Source organism: Pseudopodoces humilis, chromosome 5, assembly GCF_049639895.1.
Source record: "Pseudopodoces humilis isolate 2021_Gansu_Grassland_sample_001 chromosome 5, ASM4963989v1, whole genome shotgun sequence".
In the NCBI taxonomy this organism is placed as follows: domain Eukaryota; kingdom Metazoa; phylum Chordata; class Aves; order Passeriformes; family Paridae; genus Pseudopodoces; species Pseudopodoces humilis.
Genome location: NC_142204.1, coordinates 31,868,016 through 31,883,793, shown reverse-complemented (window position 1 = coordinate 31,883,793; position 15,778 = coordinate 31,868,016). Strand labels below are relative to the sequence as shown.

The 15,778-nt window shown below is 36.0% G+C and overlaps 2 protein-coding genes across 6 annotated transcripts in view; one reads left to right on the top strand and one right to left on the bottom strand.

Annotated features, from left to right (window-relative positions):
• Nucleotides 1-35: 35 nt before the first annotated feature.
• On the top strand, nucleotides 36-6,684 carry RLIG1 (RNA 5'-phosphate and 3'-OH ligase 1). Of its 3 annotated transcripts, XM_014248956.2 has the most exons (8): nucleotides 72-163; nucleotides 614-860; nucleotides 1,990-2,107; nucleotides 2,727-2,822; nucleotides 3,224-3,340; nucleotides 3,700-3,894; nucleotides 5,010-5,179; nucleotides 5,746-6,684. In XM_014248956.2, the coding sequence occupies exons 2-8, from the start codon at nucleotides 858-860 to the stop codon at nucleotides 5,932-5,934; spliced, it is 888 nt and encodes a 295-aa protein (XP_014104431.1). In that variant the 5' UTR covers nucleotides 72-163; nucleotides 614-857; the 3' UTR covers nucleotides 5,935-6,684. The 3 variants fall into 3 exon arrangements, with proteins under 3 accessions (XP_005519462.1, XP_087910960.1, XP_014104431.1); XM_005519405.3 differs by lacking the exon at nucleotides 614-860 and having other exon boundaries at nucleotides 36-163; XM_088054834.1 differs by lacking the exon at nucleotides 614-860 and having other exon boundaries at nucleotides 44-127.
• A 151-nt stretch (nucleotides 6,685-6,835) lies between these two features.
• Nucleotides 6,836-15,778, bottom strand: part of CEP290 (centrosomal protein 290) — a 50,232-nt gene continuing 41,289 nt past the window's right edge. For 2 of the 3 annotated variants that reach the window (XM_088054832.1, XM_014248952.2), the window contains 10 exons: nucleotides 15,231-15,365; nucleotides 14,864-14,950; nucleotides 13,001-13,165; nucleotides 12,556-12,678; nucleotides 12,093-12,253; nucleotides 10,317-10,458; nucleotides 8,530-8,603; nucleotides 8,272-8,375; nucleotides 7,731-7,837; nucleotides 6,836-7,451 (listed from right to left, as the gene is read on the bottom strand). In XM_088054832.1, the coding sequence (XP_087910958.1) occupies nucleotides 7,239-7,451; nucleotides 7,731-7,837; nucleotides 8,272-8,375; nucleotides 8,530-8,603; nucleotides 10,317-10,458; nucleotides 12,093-12,253; nucleotides 12,556-12,678; nucleotides 13,001-13,165; nucleotides 14,864-14,950; nucleotides 15,231-15,365 (1,311 nt within the window). In that variant the 3' untranslated portion in view covers nucleotides 6,836-7,238. The remainder of the gene's footprint in view (nucleotides 7,452-7,730; nucleotides 7,838-8,271; nucleotides 8,376-8,529; nucleotides 8,604-10,316; nucleotides 10,459-12,092; nucleotides 12,254-12,555; nucleotides 12,679-13,000; nucleotides 13,166-14,863; nucleotides 14,951-15,230; nucleotides 15,366-15,778) is intronic. The other variant, XM_088054833.1, reaches the window with a different exon arrangement.

Sequence of the window (15,778 nt, the reverse complement as noted above, 5' to 3'; positions counted from 1 at the left end):
TTTCCCGTGGCGCACCGCGGCCTGGCCGGCGCAGGCGCGGCGGCGGCAGCGGCGGGAGCGGGCGGCCGGGGCCATGAGGCGGCGGGGCGCGGTGCAGCGCAAGGTGCCGTGTCTGTTCGTCACCGAGGTGAAGGACGAGCCCTCGGCCAAGCGGGAGCGACAGGTGGCTGGGGCAGTACCGGGACGGGAGGACTGGGGGCAGGCAGGTGGGGATGGGCCCGAGCCCAGGGAAAATCGCTGGGCCGCGGCGTGGAGCAGCACGGACCGTGTCAGAGCCCCCGGCCACAGCTGAGTGGCCAGAAGGGTTGGCTGTAGATTTAAGGGAAGCTCGCGGGAGAGGTTTGCGTATGGTTCTCCCGCTGGAATGCAGGGAAGAAGGGCCGTCTGAGTGCCGTATCAGCTCAGCCCCGCGCTTTTCCTGGCAAGTACATACAGGTGTTCACCCTGATGCTGTGTTTGCTTTTTCTCAGTGAGGGCCACTCCAGCATGACCGTACGGGGAGCCTGTGCCTGTGTGAAACCATCCTGCCATTCCCGCCTGTGAGCCTCGTAGGAGGAAAAAGTAGCTTGTATCCCCCCCTCATTTTTTTTTTTTTTTCTATTTTGAATATCAGGCTTATGACAGAAAAAACATGAGGCCATGAGGCTGTGAGATGTGGACAGATTGGGGCGGCACTCGCCTGTCTAGCTGCAGACCTCCAGTTTGTGTTCCCTGATTTTAGTAGCAGCTGCGTAGTGAACTTGAATGCAGCTCTGGGTGACTTTGCATTGGTGATTGGCTTCTGGATGAAAGAGCTGAAATGTTTGCCAAAACGACAGTAATGTAATTGTTCAACTCAGAGTTAAACCATCTCAATAATGGTAATGTAAGGGTACCTCTGTACACTGTTGATTCTTCATAGAGAAAAACCTAACAGGGTATTAGATCTGGAACTGGCACATGCTATTTTTGTTTGGTTGGTTTTGGTTTTTTGTTGTTTTTTTTTATTTTTGTGCTGTTGCTTTGATTTGGTTTTTGTTTTGGTTTTTAAAGTTCAGGCAAGGATAAAATGTGATTATGACTGGTAGGGAAGAAAGAGTGGTAGTGCTGGTAAAACCAATGGGAATGTTTTCTCACTACTCTGAAATTTTAAATATTATCTTAATATATGCTGTTTGTTATGGTTACACATAACTATAGTATGAAACAGTCACGTCATGTAACACAGGTTCTTTTATGAATTCCATGTTCTGTTTCAAGACTTCTGCAATATAAGGACTTGTTTTGTGTTTTGCTAGCATAAAGAGTCCAGATTAAAAGACAAAGTTGACTGAGGAGAGAAGAGAGGTATGATGATTAGAAGAGAAAAAAATTTGAATCCAAACACAACTGATTGTATGTTTGCAGTGAAACTGTTCGAGAAGCTGTACAGAAGCCTTAGAAATTTGTACTAGTTCGCTTTTTGTTTAATATCCACAGATCATGTATTTCTTTGCTCTTTTGAAGCACAAAAGTGCTTAGCTGACATCGGTGATACTAAGTGTTTAATACAAGGATGCTTTTTCTACCTTGCAAGAGTCCACCTGCTCTGTGTATTGCACTAACGTGCCACTATAGACTTTCATCTCCAAACTGAAAGCTGGGGAAGGCCTGTCATGAGGAATTTCTATTGCCACCCTAATGCAGGAAGGTAGATCTCAAAATGCTGCAGTGTTGGACTGGAACACTTCTAGTTTATAGAAGTGGTTCTGTTGCCCTGTTTAGAGTGGAAAGCAAAGTCATCTCTAAGTAATAATCAAGAATGGGAAAGAGGAAGAGACTTTACAAACAGATTGACCCGGTTCTTCTGTCTTAAGAGTACATTGCAAACTATCAGGTTTGGAAGAAACTATTAGAAATCAGCTCTATAATGTGTAATACTTAAAGAGCTAGATTTAGAGAGGCCAACTATAAGGAGCAAGAATCTGTATGACAGCAAGGCAGTAACATAGCCACTTGTCTTCTTTTCAGCCATTTAAAGTTTTGGCAACTGACACTATAACTGGAAAGGCATTAGAGGCAGATGTACACAATGCAGTTCCTACTGAAAAAGTGGATGGAACCTGCTGTTATGTAACGACGTATAAAGGTAATCAGAAAGACCCATTTGCAGATTTCTCATGCTGACTAGAACTTGTTTTTCTTAGTTTTTACTTTTCTTGTATGATTAATTTACAACTGTTGTGAGTTCAAGTGTCATTAAGCATCTTCACCACAAAGTAATAGTTACCATAGACTTAGAAGGTGTTTCTAGAGTTGTTCTAGCATTTACTCTCTAAAATACATGAAGTGTGATTTAAGTGAATATGAACATCCAGGAACTATTCCAGTTTTTAAACTTCCTATTAGTTTCCTTGCAAACTGGGTCAGGTATAATGGTGTCTAATTTCTTTGGGGAAGATGTACAGAAGTACAGAGGTTGAGAGGAAATGAGAAGACTGTGGTTCATTGACTCACTGGGGCTCGTGCCTTCACCTGCATTGTAAGGAAGCTCTGTATTACACTAGGCAAGACTGTACATAGAATCTAAAATGGATTTGAAAATTCACATAGTGTACTTTGAATTTAAATAGTGGGTGGCTTTGCTGATAAAATTTCTCTAGTGGCAAATGGGAATTCCTATCTTGCCTGTTATGTAGTTGATTTCAGTACTTTGCAGGCTATGGTCACCTCAGTAAAATGCTGGTTTTATCTTTGGAAACTCCTAGGACAACCCTACCTATGGGCCAGGTTGGATCGAAAACCCACCAAACAAGGTGAAAAAAGGTTTAAACGATTCTTGTATTCATTGGAAGATTGCAAAGGTTAGTGAAGATTTCTTTCTTTCTTTTTGACAATATAAGTTAGCCAGTTAGAAAAACAACTAGGCTAACATGGGAAATATCAGTGATCCTTGTTCCAGTTTTTTTAACCTCACCCTTTACATTGAAAAACTTTAAACTGGAATAATTTTTTAATCTTAATTTTTGAACCTTTGAATCTTAAATTTTGAACCTTTAAATTTCTTAAAGGCTGAACGCGTCTTTAAACTACCCTAATTGTAGACCACTTGAGTGTGACAGATGGTATTTGTACAAAGTAACTGGGATTACTGTCTATAAAACAAGGTTTAAATCAGTGGTATTTTGATAATTGCATTGAAAGACAACAAAGCAAAGTTGGTTAACAGTTCGCCAAAAACAAAGTATTGCATTTATATGTCTAGAATTTGTCTGGAATATTGAAGAGGATTTCAAGCCTGTTCCAGATACCTGGATTCCAGCAAAGGACATAGAGTTCTCTAATGGCAATCCTTTGCCTGATGAAAATGGACATATGCCAGGTACCTATGATGCAGCACAGGTAAAACTGGGGAAAGGTGTGTGTGAATTTCTGAAGTGAATTAGAATTAGTTCCAGAGTTAAAAGTAGTATTTAACATATTCAGAAAAAAAAAAATTGGAACGTCATTCGTTGACTATCCAGAAAGGCTTTGTTCTTCTGACACATGGAAATAATTGCAGTTTGCTGTACAAACTCACAGGCTTTCAGCTGAAGGCATAATTGGCACATTTGCATTCTTCTGAGATACAGCAGTTTTTCTTTTTACTCTTTCTGTTTGTACTTAACTGTAGGTTGTTTTTTTTAATGCATGTAACAGCTTCTAGTATTTACTTTGGTGAAATGTAGTGTTTTCTCATAGGTTGGGTGCCCGTGGAGAAGAATAGTAAGCAGTATTGCTGGCACTCATCTGTTGTAAATTATGAGGCAGGAATAGCACTGGTATTGAAACACCATGCTGACCCAGGGCTTCTGGAAATCAGTCCCGTGCCTTTATCAGAAATTTTAGAACAAACATTGGAGCTTATTGGGACTAATATCAATGCAAATCCATATGGTAAGTTTATATGGTCTGTTCTTAAATACTTTTTTTTCTTTAGTGGTATTTTTGAGTGAAATCAGTGCATTTTCTTTGTGTAAGTTTTTTAAAAGAGTTTTCCAGTAGCAACCTTCATAGAAAGGAGATAAAGGGCTGGCTGAAGGAACTCTCACCCAAAAATACTCAGTTTAGAAAGCTGAGTTATCATGGGACTAATTACGTCTATTAAATCTCAGTTACTATAAAAATGCATTGCTTTGGTCTTTCAGAAATATTTTGACTGGAGAAAAGTGTTGTAAATATTAGTATTAAAATATTAGTAAAATTTTTAAAGTTTGTTTCTTGGAACCTTCACTCTTTTTACACACTCTTCTGATGAATTGAAGTAGAAAGCTTTATTCAACCATTTTTTGGAGCCCCTAAAGTTAGTCAGAAGTTGCAATTTTTAAATTATGAAATAGGAAATTTTTAAAGGAAATGTAATTTAGGCTAGATTTAAGTTGTGGCTCCTTCCTTTAAAGGCCTTATAGTGAGAAACTAATTAAGTATGAGCACAAGTGAGTTCTAACTTCTGTGCTTTGCTGTTAAGATAACTTGCAAGGATGAATAGGAAAAATAGTCCTACCTGGTCCTAAGCATTTCTTCAGTTTGGACAAGAATTGCAATAAAAAGTTCTAATAGCTGTGTTCTTAGATGAAGATTTATGTTAACATGAAAAGGCAATGCAGTTGTTAACAGCCCAGTTTTAAGTATTCATGAGGAGATATGCCAGATTTTCAGGAACTAAGGTGTTTGTGCCATTGATCATGAACTGAAGCATGATGGATTTAGCTGGTAGCTTTATGGTGACTGAGGAGGTAACCACAAGTTAAAAACAGACAACTCTATAAATCTGTGTGTCATGTTTATTTTATACAAAGGAGGAGGAGGTTTTAAAAAATATAAATGAAAACGTGAGGAGAGACAGTTGCATTTGGTACTTAAAAATGTAATTAACTGTTCTGTTAAAGACAGGATAATGTTGTAGTATCTAATAGAAGTTTACCTTTACAGAGTGCTTTTAAGATATCTGCAATAACAAAAGTGAGGAAACACAGTAACTAGGAGGAAGGTGTTTGTTTTTTTAAATGTAGGATTAGGAAGCAAGAAGCACCCTGTACATCTTCTAGTCCCACATGGAGCATTTGAAATAAAGAATCCACCTGCTTTGAAGCAAAATGACATACTGTCTTGGTTTGAAAGCTGCACAGAGGGTAAAGTTGAAGGAATTGTGTGGCACTGCCATGATGGGTGTTTAATCAAGGTAAGTATGTGGATGGATATGTGGAAAGCACTGTAATAATTCATAAAATGTGAAGTACTGTATTAATTTTTTCTTTTTTTTTTTTCCAAATTCTTTAATAGTAAATGAGTAAATCTCCAACAAATGAGATGACATTAGTAGAATTAGCTACTGTAATGACAACATAACATATTGAACTTTTTCATTCCCAACATGCTAACAAAGTAATTGAGAACATATTTTCTTGCCTGTCTGTACAGGCAGCATTCGTTTTAAAGCTTAATTCTTGTATTTAAAAATAGAGTTCTCATAATGTTGACTAATAGAACAAGTATTATTAATAAGAATGTGATTTTTCGTTAATTAGCAAGTTTGTATTATTTCTGAAACTGTGGAGGACACCTTGGTTCTGGTTTGCCTTTTGTGCTTTGCTGTTTTTCATGTTACAGAGATAACTTATTCATGGTTTTAAGTGCCATGATGCAGAGGATCCTAGAATCCACAAACACCCACACACTTCCCAAGCTGGAAATTGTTGCACTACTCTATCAAAATGGCTGAAATTATCTTCTTTCCTTTTCTTTTAGCTCCATCGCCATCATCTTGGTTTACCTTGGCCACTTGCAGAGACATACCTGAATTCTCAGCCTGTTGTAATTTCTTTTAACAGAACTAAATACGACTGTGACTTTGAACCAAAGAGTTTGTTTTACCATTTTTCAGTGTTGGATGGACAAAGATTTGACAGACTCAAAGATATCAAGTTTGATGCTTGAAATGATTTTTTTTCTTTTAAGTTAATTGTTGTATGTCCTGCATTACTCTTACTTGTGTCTGCCACAGAATTCTTCATGAATAGTCTTCTAGCTTAGGCAACAGCCCAGGTACTACTGTATCATTTAAGTTTATCCTAAATGACTAATTTTATATAACAGAGATCTACCTTCCAGCATGTTTATTTTATGAAAAGTCCTTAATTTTGAACCCATTCCTGGAAACTGTTAGCATTGAGTGTAAGAAGTATGTTTTCTACTGCTGGTTGGTCCTAAAAGCTTTACTAATTAACGCAATCTACTGGAAAAGTTACATAGGTTGTGCTTCTACAAATGTAATTATTATGACACTATTGTATGTAGGTTTGAGACTTAGTATCAAATTTCTTAACAGTAGAAGGACATATTTCAGGTGGGACCAGAATTAGTCCTAAAATTTGACATTTTTTTTTAAAGTTGTAAAAGTTTCTTACATGGGAAAACTTCCTGGTATCATTTAACTGTATATCTGCAGCATTATACTATTATTTAAAAACCCAATTAACCTATATCCTCCAGGCACTCGCACTATTTCAGGACAAAGAGAGTAAATAATAGAAAATAAGCTATTTTTATTCTGGAGAGCCTAGTAAGTGGAGAGAGACATGACTTGGTTTAGTAATTCCCATTTACAACTATGTCTCAATTAGGAAACTTCATCAAAGGCATATTAAGATAAGGTATATAAATAATAAAGGAGAGACTGAATGATCATTTGAGTTGGCTTTATTTCATCTCTGCTATAAAAGTATACATCCAGCAATATTAAAAAAAAAAACAAATATGTACAAAAATCCCAGTGTTTTGGCTGAAATAGTATAGCTTCATTTTCAGTTCTTTGTTCTTGGATTTTTTAACATTGAGGTAAAAATAACCAGGGATGTAAAAACACACATCTAGCACACTGACCCTGAGTTCGGAGTTAAACATTATGGTTGCACAGGACAAGAGCAAATTATGTATTCTTACTGATCTGGGACTTAGCATACTTAGTATGCTGACAGTTTAAGGGTTTATTAACTTCTAAGAGAAACCCAAGGTTTCAATTTCACCTGACACCTTATTACCCAAATTAACCATTCTGAATTAAAATACATTATTGCACAGGAGCTGGGACAGGTAAAACTCACTTTTATTTTGATTGTTGTGTATAGTGACCATGAACTGTTGAATAATCCAATTCTGCGCTCTTAGGTGTGTGCAAACTCACATAACTTCAAGAGATTTGTACAGTTCGAAGATACAAAAAATGAAATTGTCTGTGTTTATCAATGATGAGGATACTGAACACTACCCCAGTCAATAGAATTGTTGCCTGGATTATTCTGAATGCCAAACTGTTCATAAAGGTGCTTCAATCTCTCTTCTAAGATAATATTTTTTTTTAATTCTTCTTTGTAGTTATATTTCAGATCCTCAAGTTCTTCAAAAAAGGAAGGACTATAGGTTTCTAGTTCTCTTCTTAGCTTTTTTGTCTCTTCCTATTGAAAAGAATGAAAAGGAGTACCTTTATCCAGAACTTTGCTAATACCACACCTTTTTTTGCCTTTTTCATGAGGGATTATGTGATAAGAGAATAAGGATCTTGTCTAGAAGCAAAAAACTCTAGCCATAAACAGCATCTTCACTAAAAACAGGCTTTCTAAACAATGCTTAGAAATTGACTGTATCATTAAATATTAATTTAGCTATTAAACAGCTCTTTCTAGCTCAACATAATTTTGCTTATTATCTTGCCTAGGATGATCCTTGCAGCTCACCTTTAATTGCTGTTTTTCAAGCTCTGAAACTTCCAGCTGTGACTGGAGGTCAGCCATTTCTGTCATTAGTTTATCAATTTTATCCTTCTCTACAGTTTCATTATGTCCTGCAAAAATAATGATTTTTTTTAATTAAATTTTAAGTAGTGGAAACCCATGGCACATATAATCTTGTTTCAATAATTCTGCATCTCCTGAAAGCTGAAACAATTAAATAAAACCATTTATGATCACCAAACATTAAAGTCAGCTGGACTTTTCCTTAGTTCTTTTACAAATTAGGCAGTGGTGTCTGGTTCCTAGTTTACAGCCTCTTGCTCGAAGTAATTGATGATGGAGATTTTTATTGAAAATTTTCTTCAAAAAGCTTGTATATGTACTCAAAAATCCAAGACCTTAATCTGCTTCAATTTACACAACTTTGGCATTAATCTACTTCAAATAATGCTGTAGATTTATTATCACTTTGCACACACATATTAAGTCAAAGTAGTTTTAGACCCTAAATACAAGAAGATCTTTAGGTATTGAAAATTATTACCAGCTGCAGGACCTTCATTTGTAGAATTGTGTTTTTCATGCTTATAATCCTCCATCTGGTTCACTAGTTCTGCTTTTTCTTTCTCTAATTGATTATTAGTTAATCTGGAATATTAAAAAAATAGATTTTTTTTTTAATTATTTCAATATTTTAAAACAAAATATTTAACTAAAAATTGCAGTGGTCATTTTCTGATCTTCTGGTCACTTCCTGATTTCATGTATATTAGCTGAGATACTTAGTTTAGAAGTACATTACCTTAAAAGCTGAAGTTCCTTGATGATGTTTTCCTCTGACCCTGAACCTTCAGGAAGATGTTTGAGATGCTCAATCTTAAAAGAAAAATTAACAAAGTTTTATTCTTGCAAACAGTATACATGGCCCTGCAGTTCAAATAGAGTTCTCTTGGATACAATATTAAAAAAAGACTGAAAATAATACTAAGGATGTAATCAAACATTAAGCTATCAGAAAAAAAAAAAAAACTTGTTCATGTACAGTTCCCACACACAAAGCTAATGCTTGACAGTCTTTCCAAAGTTAGTAAAATCATTGCTATGTATTTAATGAAGGGCAAAGAAAAAAGTAGAAGTTAGATTTACAGAGAAAGTTGGATACATAGCTACACCAACGTCCTTAAGCAACGTATACGTATGCTTAAGGAATTAATATGCCTAAATTATTTAAATGCTTTAAAAATATTACTGATATGGTTATTTGCATACTTGGGTGTCCCAGTTCATTTTGAAAGATTGTATGAAAACCCTGTGATTTTTGTAATGACAGCCCCAGTGAGGGTACAGTGACTTGGGGTGACCTGCAAGTTAAGTTAGAAGAGGTCCCTAACTAGAGAGGGAGGGAGCCTCTGAAAGAGACTTCTGGTAAAGATGCAGGCACAAGAGTGGTTTAAATATGTGATTATATACAGTTGATGAATGCAGTGACAGTTCATGAGCTCGTATGAGGCTACTGACAATGATAGCTTTTTGTTCTGTTACTACCTAACAGGCTAAGGATTTGGGTTTTTTTTACACAATCAGGCTCTGTTTTTTGAAACGTAGTTAACTTTGATCTCATCCCTTTATCAGTACTTGAGACATGAAAGAAACTGGAAAGTGTGTTGCTCCCAGAGTAATATCACAAAATGAAAGACTTCTATCTCCGTGTTAAATTCACTGCTGGTATATACTTCATGTTAATAACACTGATGTTAGAAAAGGAAAAACAAGGAAAAACTAAGAAAGTAATTGTTTTATAGGAATAAATTCCAAGTTCTGTTACTGAACACATCTACTTTCTTATATAATATGTAGACATATAAATATATATATTTATATATATATCTATGACTTTCCAAATCAGAAGTTTTGTATTTGATACCTTACACTGAGAAGGGCCAGTACAAGTTGTCTGGGGAAGAAAATCGTCTGCATATAAATAAATGAGAAGATGGAAGCTAATGTAGGGGCAATTATAGGACTGCACCTCTGTACTTAAAAGCCAAAAGGTGATACATCTTTTAAAAGGTACCTAAGTTTAAAATTCATCAACTCTTCCATACATACAATAGTACTTGTAAGACTACTGGAGACTGCATGTAAGGGACCAGACTGGAAATAGAAATGAGGATCCTATTTAGGATAGCGAACTCAGTACTCTCCTTCCTGCCCCCCACCAAAACTGGAGGGAATAGGGAAGTCTCTGCAGCAGCCTCACTGCAAAACAAGCTTGAAAGATTTAAGACCTTTTGAAGCATCTATCTACAGGCTTTCATGTGATCACTGAAACTATAATAAAAAACTCCTACAGAAAAATACAGTAGAAAAATAATCATATTCCTCAGACTGCAAATCAAGAATATGTACTGATAATATGTGGTAAACCTCATTAATTGGCTAAAATATGCAAATATAGCAACTATGACTGGAAAAAAAGCTATAAAAGAAAGGATTAGAAAAAAAACAAGTATTCTGCCACTACAGACATTATTACAAAGACAAATTAAGCATTCTATTTCCAGAGTTATCTAGCTAAATTTTACTCACTTGTTCTTTCAGGTCTTGTAAATTTTTATCAGCGTTGTGCTCACGTTCTGTTGCTTCCTGAAGCAGCCTTTTAAGGTTAGCAATGCTTTGGGTTTTTTTAGCAATATCTGTTTCCATTTCCTTCAACTTAGTTTCCTGCATTCTGACAGTATTTTTATTTAGAGAAAAATAAGTGCGGAAGTTAATACTTATGCAGAAACAGAGATTAAAATATCTTTAGGAGAATAAATGCTGTAAAATACACCCTAAAATATGTTTGGGGCATTGGCCTTGAAATAACCACTGGCCTTATAAACACAGTTTGCTGAAAGAAGCATAGCAAGAAACACATCTTTAATCTTAGAATAAAGGCTTTTCTAGATATTATACTGTTGTGGTTCTCTTTTTGTGTCTACGTTTATTAAAAGGGGACAGGAACATTTTTATGCTATTGCGCATAAACCCCAAACACCTGCTGCTGAAAGGATCCATGCTGCTGATGCAGGGTGTACACTAGTTGGATCTTACTTCAGTGTTACACCTTTGAAAGTATTTTTCTAATGATTTAGTAATTTATGAAAAATAATGTACTGAGAAAAGGACTAATGCAGATGCAGAAGATGAAGACTCCAAGGCCAAACTAATCTGCAGTAAATTGTTTACCCTGGAGGAAGAGCAGTCTGAGGAAGATTCCATTTTGCTTTGAGCTTTACAAGGCTACAAAAAGGTTTGTGTCGAATCTGAAATGTTGGAAAGTACCTCTGGAGGTCATGTAGCCCTGTCTCCTATCTGAATCCAACTGGATTTTCAGATAGCAATACAGTGTCCAACACCTTTCTACCTGCCAAGGAGTCTTCTGAAGGGTCACTGGGATGACAGCCCTTTGTTTGCCCTATGAAACACTTTGTGTTACCACGTATATGCATTGGTAGTTGTGCTGGTGAGGTGCATTGCATGTTAAAGTTCCCCAAGGAGCTCTAGGTTAGTAAGGTTATGTTATTAACTTACTTTAAAGTAAATGCAAATAGAAGGCTATAGTCGCATGAGTTGAAATAGGCAAGTACAATTAAATGTGACCATGTATTTTGTATCTATACACAACTACGTATCACTCTCAACTAAATAGAACCAAGTAGAAATGTTTTTGAAAAGAGGTGAAGAAGAATACTGCTGAACCAATATGGCAGCTGTTAAGGGCCTACTATCTTCATTGCATGCTCATAGCCTCTCTCTGCTGTGGCAATCAGCTACTTCTGTCCTGTCCTGCAGTCAGTTCTGCCCTCCTTCCTTAGACAAATTATGGTTTCATCTGGCCTTGCATAGAGACATTTTACCTCACTGGATAGTTTGGGGGAAGGTTAAAAAAAAACCAAAATGCTTTTTGAAGTCTCAATGAAGAAATGGCTCAGCAACGTGTCAGAGTAGCACTAGACTCCCCAAGGGACCCTGTGGGAGCACAAGACCGGGAAGGGAGTAAAATCTTGGATATCAACAGTGTTCTGACCTAAGATAAAATTAAACAAGTCTCTCTCCTGTCCAGCTGATTTTCTGACCTAATAAGTTTTCTGTCAGAGGTTCTGATTTTGTAGATACCTTCCATTTCTGTTTACCACTATTAAAGAGTACTTTTTAACACGTCAACTTATTTCACCCTGAAGTCATCCAGGAGTCCGGGACTAAGTATTTATTACCAAAAATTTGCTCTCTGCCATCCTTACGCAGGACACAGGTTATGTCTCTTAATAGCATAAGCATTTTATCATTTTTCTCTCCTTTTATTACATTCCCAATTCCTACCTTGTTACAATGGACTTCCAGCCTCTGCTGTCAGCTCCATCAAGCTGGCTCTCAGCCAAATTTAACTTCTTAATGGTTTCCTCCAGCTGTACATTTAATTTCTCATTTAATATCTCCAAGTTATTCTTCTCTATTCGTAGCTTCTCTCCACTGTCAGCTTCCTATTGTTCAATAAAAGCAAAGCTTTATGGAATACTTAACCGCACATGAAGCATGGTATTATCTCAAACGACAGTGAGATGGTGAGTGCTGATGTAGAGGAAAATGGCATCAAAGACTACTAGAACTACAACTTCCAAATTTGATCTTGGGCTAGTCCTTGGATATCTCCTTTCCACATATAGTAAAATAAAACTGTCATGGCCATATCAGTGTTATATCAACCATTAAGAAAAGTAAAAACCATATACTTACCATAACCAGTGCCTAGTGGAAATAAAGGGATGCATCAAAATGATCATACCTTTTTCAGTTCTTTACGCAGTCTTTCATTTTCAGTAATGAGTTTTTCCGTTGCTTTGGTTTTAGACTCAAAACGCACACTCAGCTGGCCCTCCAGCTCAAGTTTCATTTTTTCCATTTCAGACTAAAGATTAAACAGTTTGTTAAAACCCATTTACATTGCTCAGTAGAAGATTTTAGATTTCCATTTAAAGCACAGGTACTTAGCACAGTGAACATTTCATCACATAGTTAAATGTATCTGCAAGGTACGATGTACCTTAAACTGTGCAGTATGTTATACTAAAATGCAGTTTTGCCTTTCTGTTCTATATGTTTCATAGCTGGCATTTCCAAAACAGTTTTGTGCCAATCAGTATCAGTATCAACAGGCTTGCTTCTCCATTTTGTTACTACCTTGCATATAAACTGTTACCTAAATAAAGTTACTGGAGACAAATCTGTACCTTTAGCCTCTCATTTTCCTGCTCAAGACCAAGTAATTTCTCATTAGAAACCACAGCTGGAGCTTTTTTCAGTTCTTCATTTTCTCTTTGGACTCTCTCAACAACCTTTTTCATCAAGCCAATTGTTTTTTCCAGTTCTGGGACTGTCTTTCCACTTCTACCAGCCTACAGAGAGGGAAAGGAAAGAAGTAAAAGTGAACAAATAGATCATCTTAACATTCTGAGATACTCCAGATCTTACATTATTGCTTATTTTCCCATTGCAATTCATACTTATATAAAAAAATGCTTTATTTTGATACAACTTGAACACTAGAATTTCTTGCGTACTTAGCTCTCCAAAACATCTGAAGATTTATTAATACCCCAAGTCAACAGATCAACTCCTTCATTTTCTAAGTTACCCTAAAGAGCTGCAGTTAAGTCTCAAAATCTGCTGTACTCATGAACTAAACTGAAACATTAGGAAAATAAATCAAAGAACTACTTAATTTATTTAGCTTTTCTTGTAGAAAAATTCCCCAAGCCAACGGACCATGCAATTGCTTAAATACTAATACCGTTGGGGGCACAGGGGAAAAATGTCTGGGAGCTTGAGGGAAGAAAAGAAGGCTCTTTTTTAGCAACCCTTCTTCTGCTGAATTAAAGTGACAGAAGAACTACATATTAAAGCATAAGTAGATCTGCCTTTCCAAAGGCATATATTTTTCTTGCAAAATTATAAATAAATAAATGTGGGGGAAAATACTGTAATTTCCCTATTTTTCTTCTTTCACTACATTAAATAATGAGTTAGAAAATCTGTTAGGGAGTCTTCAAATCCATTTTTTTTCTCATCCTCTTTGTAACAATTTCCTCAGCAATCATAATTTAAAGATACTGCTGATTCTAGTTCAGGGGCCATAAGGTACCTCATAAGGAAAATGGGGAGGATTTGCTCCCTAGACTTCTACATAAATGTATAGCAACCAAATTTCAGAAGTAAAAACTACCTATTTTTCTTCTCTAAAATAACTGGAGGGATTAGGAGGTTTGTGTCAGCACACAGCAGAGTTAAAGAAAAACCTGTCACATCTTTCTGCCTGTGAATGGAGAAAGATGCAAAATTTGCTGTATCCTCAGAATCTTTGCGCGAAACAGTTGTATAAACTGAATTTTCTTGTCCAAGAATACCACTACATAAGAGAGACAAGTATACAAGCACTCTGTGCAAAGCATGGGTAAAAGAATGAAAAATATCTGATCTTTTTCAGGTACCCCAAAGTAAAACTCATTCTCCTTGTGTAGAGAGCTACAAAGAGCTACAGAGGCACTTAGGAGCTTCTATTAATTCAGCTTTCTTTACAAGGTCACACAAATAGTTTGATAAGTGAGCAGCAGGAGACACACATCTGAGTATTTTTTCCCCTTAACTTTGGAAATATTGTTCTATTAAAGTAGTTGACAGTAGCTAGGGTAAAATTTTGCTGTGTCACCTTCCATAGTACAACAAACAAAAACCTTCAGTAATAGTAACTGACCCTTTTTACATCTGCATCAAAAAATTTACAAAAACATATGAATATAATTTTCATTATTACTGCTGTAACTGCTATTTATTGTACAAATATGCTTCTGAAGGTAACCAATCCAAATGGCAAGGCCATGATAGTGCAAATATTTAATAGTTTAGATCTAGTCCTTCTAATGCTCCTGTTAACTTAAGGTCATTAATTCATTATAGCATTTTGTCAATACAATAAACAAGAGCAATTCGTGTTTGGCTTTGGTTGATTCCAAATTATTTCATTTCAGTAATACTTTGGGTTTTTTTGTATTTTGTTTCAATTTACTTACGATGAAAAGTGCTGTTAAGATACTCACCCCTCTAATGCTGCCCAGCTTTCGTTCAGCTTCTGCTTTCTCTTTTTTGAGAAGTTCACACATTTCTTTTAAGTCATCTACTTGGTCCTACAAACAAAAAAAAAAAAAAAAGCAACTTAGATCTCAAATTGAAGTGAAAAACTGGTGAACAAAATAACAGTGGTTTTACTTGAAAAATGTAGGAGAAAGCAATTTCCCATCACAATGACATTTTCCATTATTTCTACCATTCTACCATATTCAACCTTCTCATCATTCATGTAAAAACATGGAAAATTTACAGTATGTACAGAAAAAATATCAATTTTATTTTAAGCAATTCTCTGAGCTGTGTGAGGGTAAAGGGACTAAAGTAAGATGATGTTACCTTTAGTCTTGGCAAATCTTTATTGGCCTGCTCTAGCTGGAATTTTAGCTCAATGTTTTCAGATGACAATCTGAAATTCTCCTTTAAAACTTCTTGTTCTCTTAGATACTGATCACCTGATCTTATTCCTGATGTCTTGAGAAAAGAGAGGAAAAAGATATTATTAAGTGGTAATGTAATTCAGTACAACTATCAGTTGTAGCTGATTAAGAGCAACAAAGAACTAGTATTTTTCGCAGAAATGAAGCAAGACAATATTATTTCCAGTTTTGATCTAATCTGCTTTGATTTTAACACCTTCTCTTACATTTCATTAACTTGCTTAACCTTTAAGGGAAGTTTACAAATCAGTATAAACCAGTAAAAATTTTGTCAAACCAAAATTACTTCTCAAACTATTCTGTAGAGGTAAACCTCAAAGACTAAAAGATAAAGAAGTTACTGAATGAAGTAAGCTGTGACACTGTACCTGGGAACAGTATCTAATTTTAAGAGCATACTCTGGTAGTTTTTCAGGTAGCACATACGTCATAAGAAATTTCAATTAT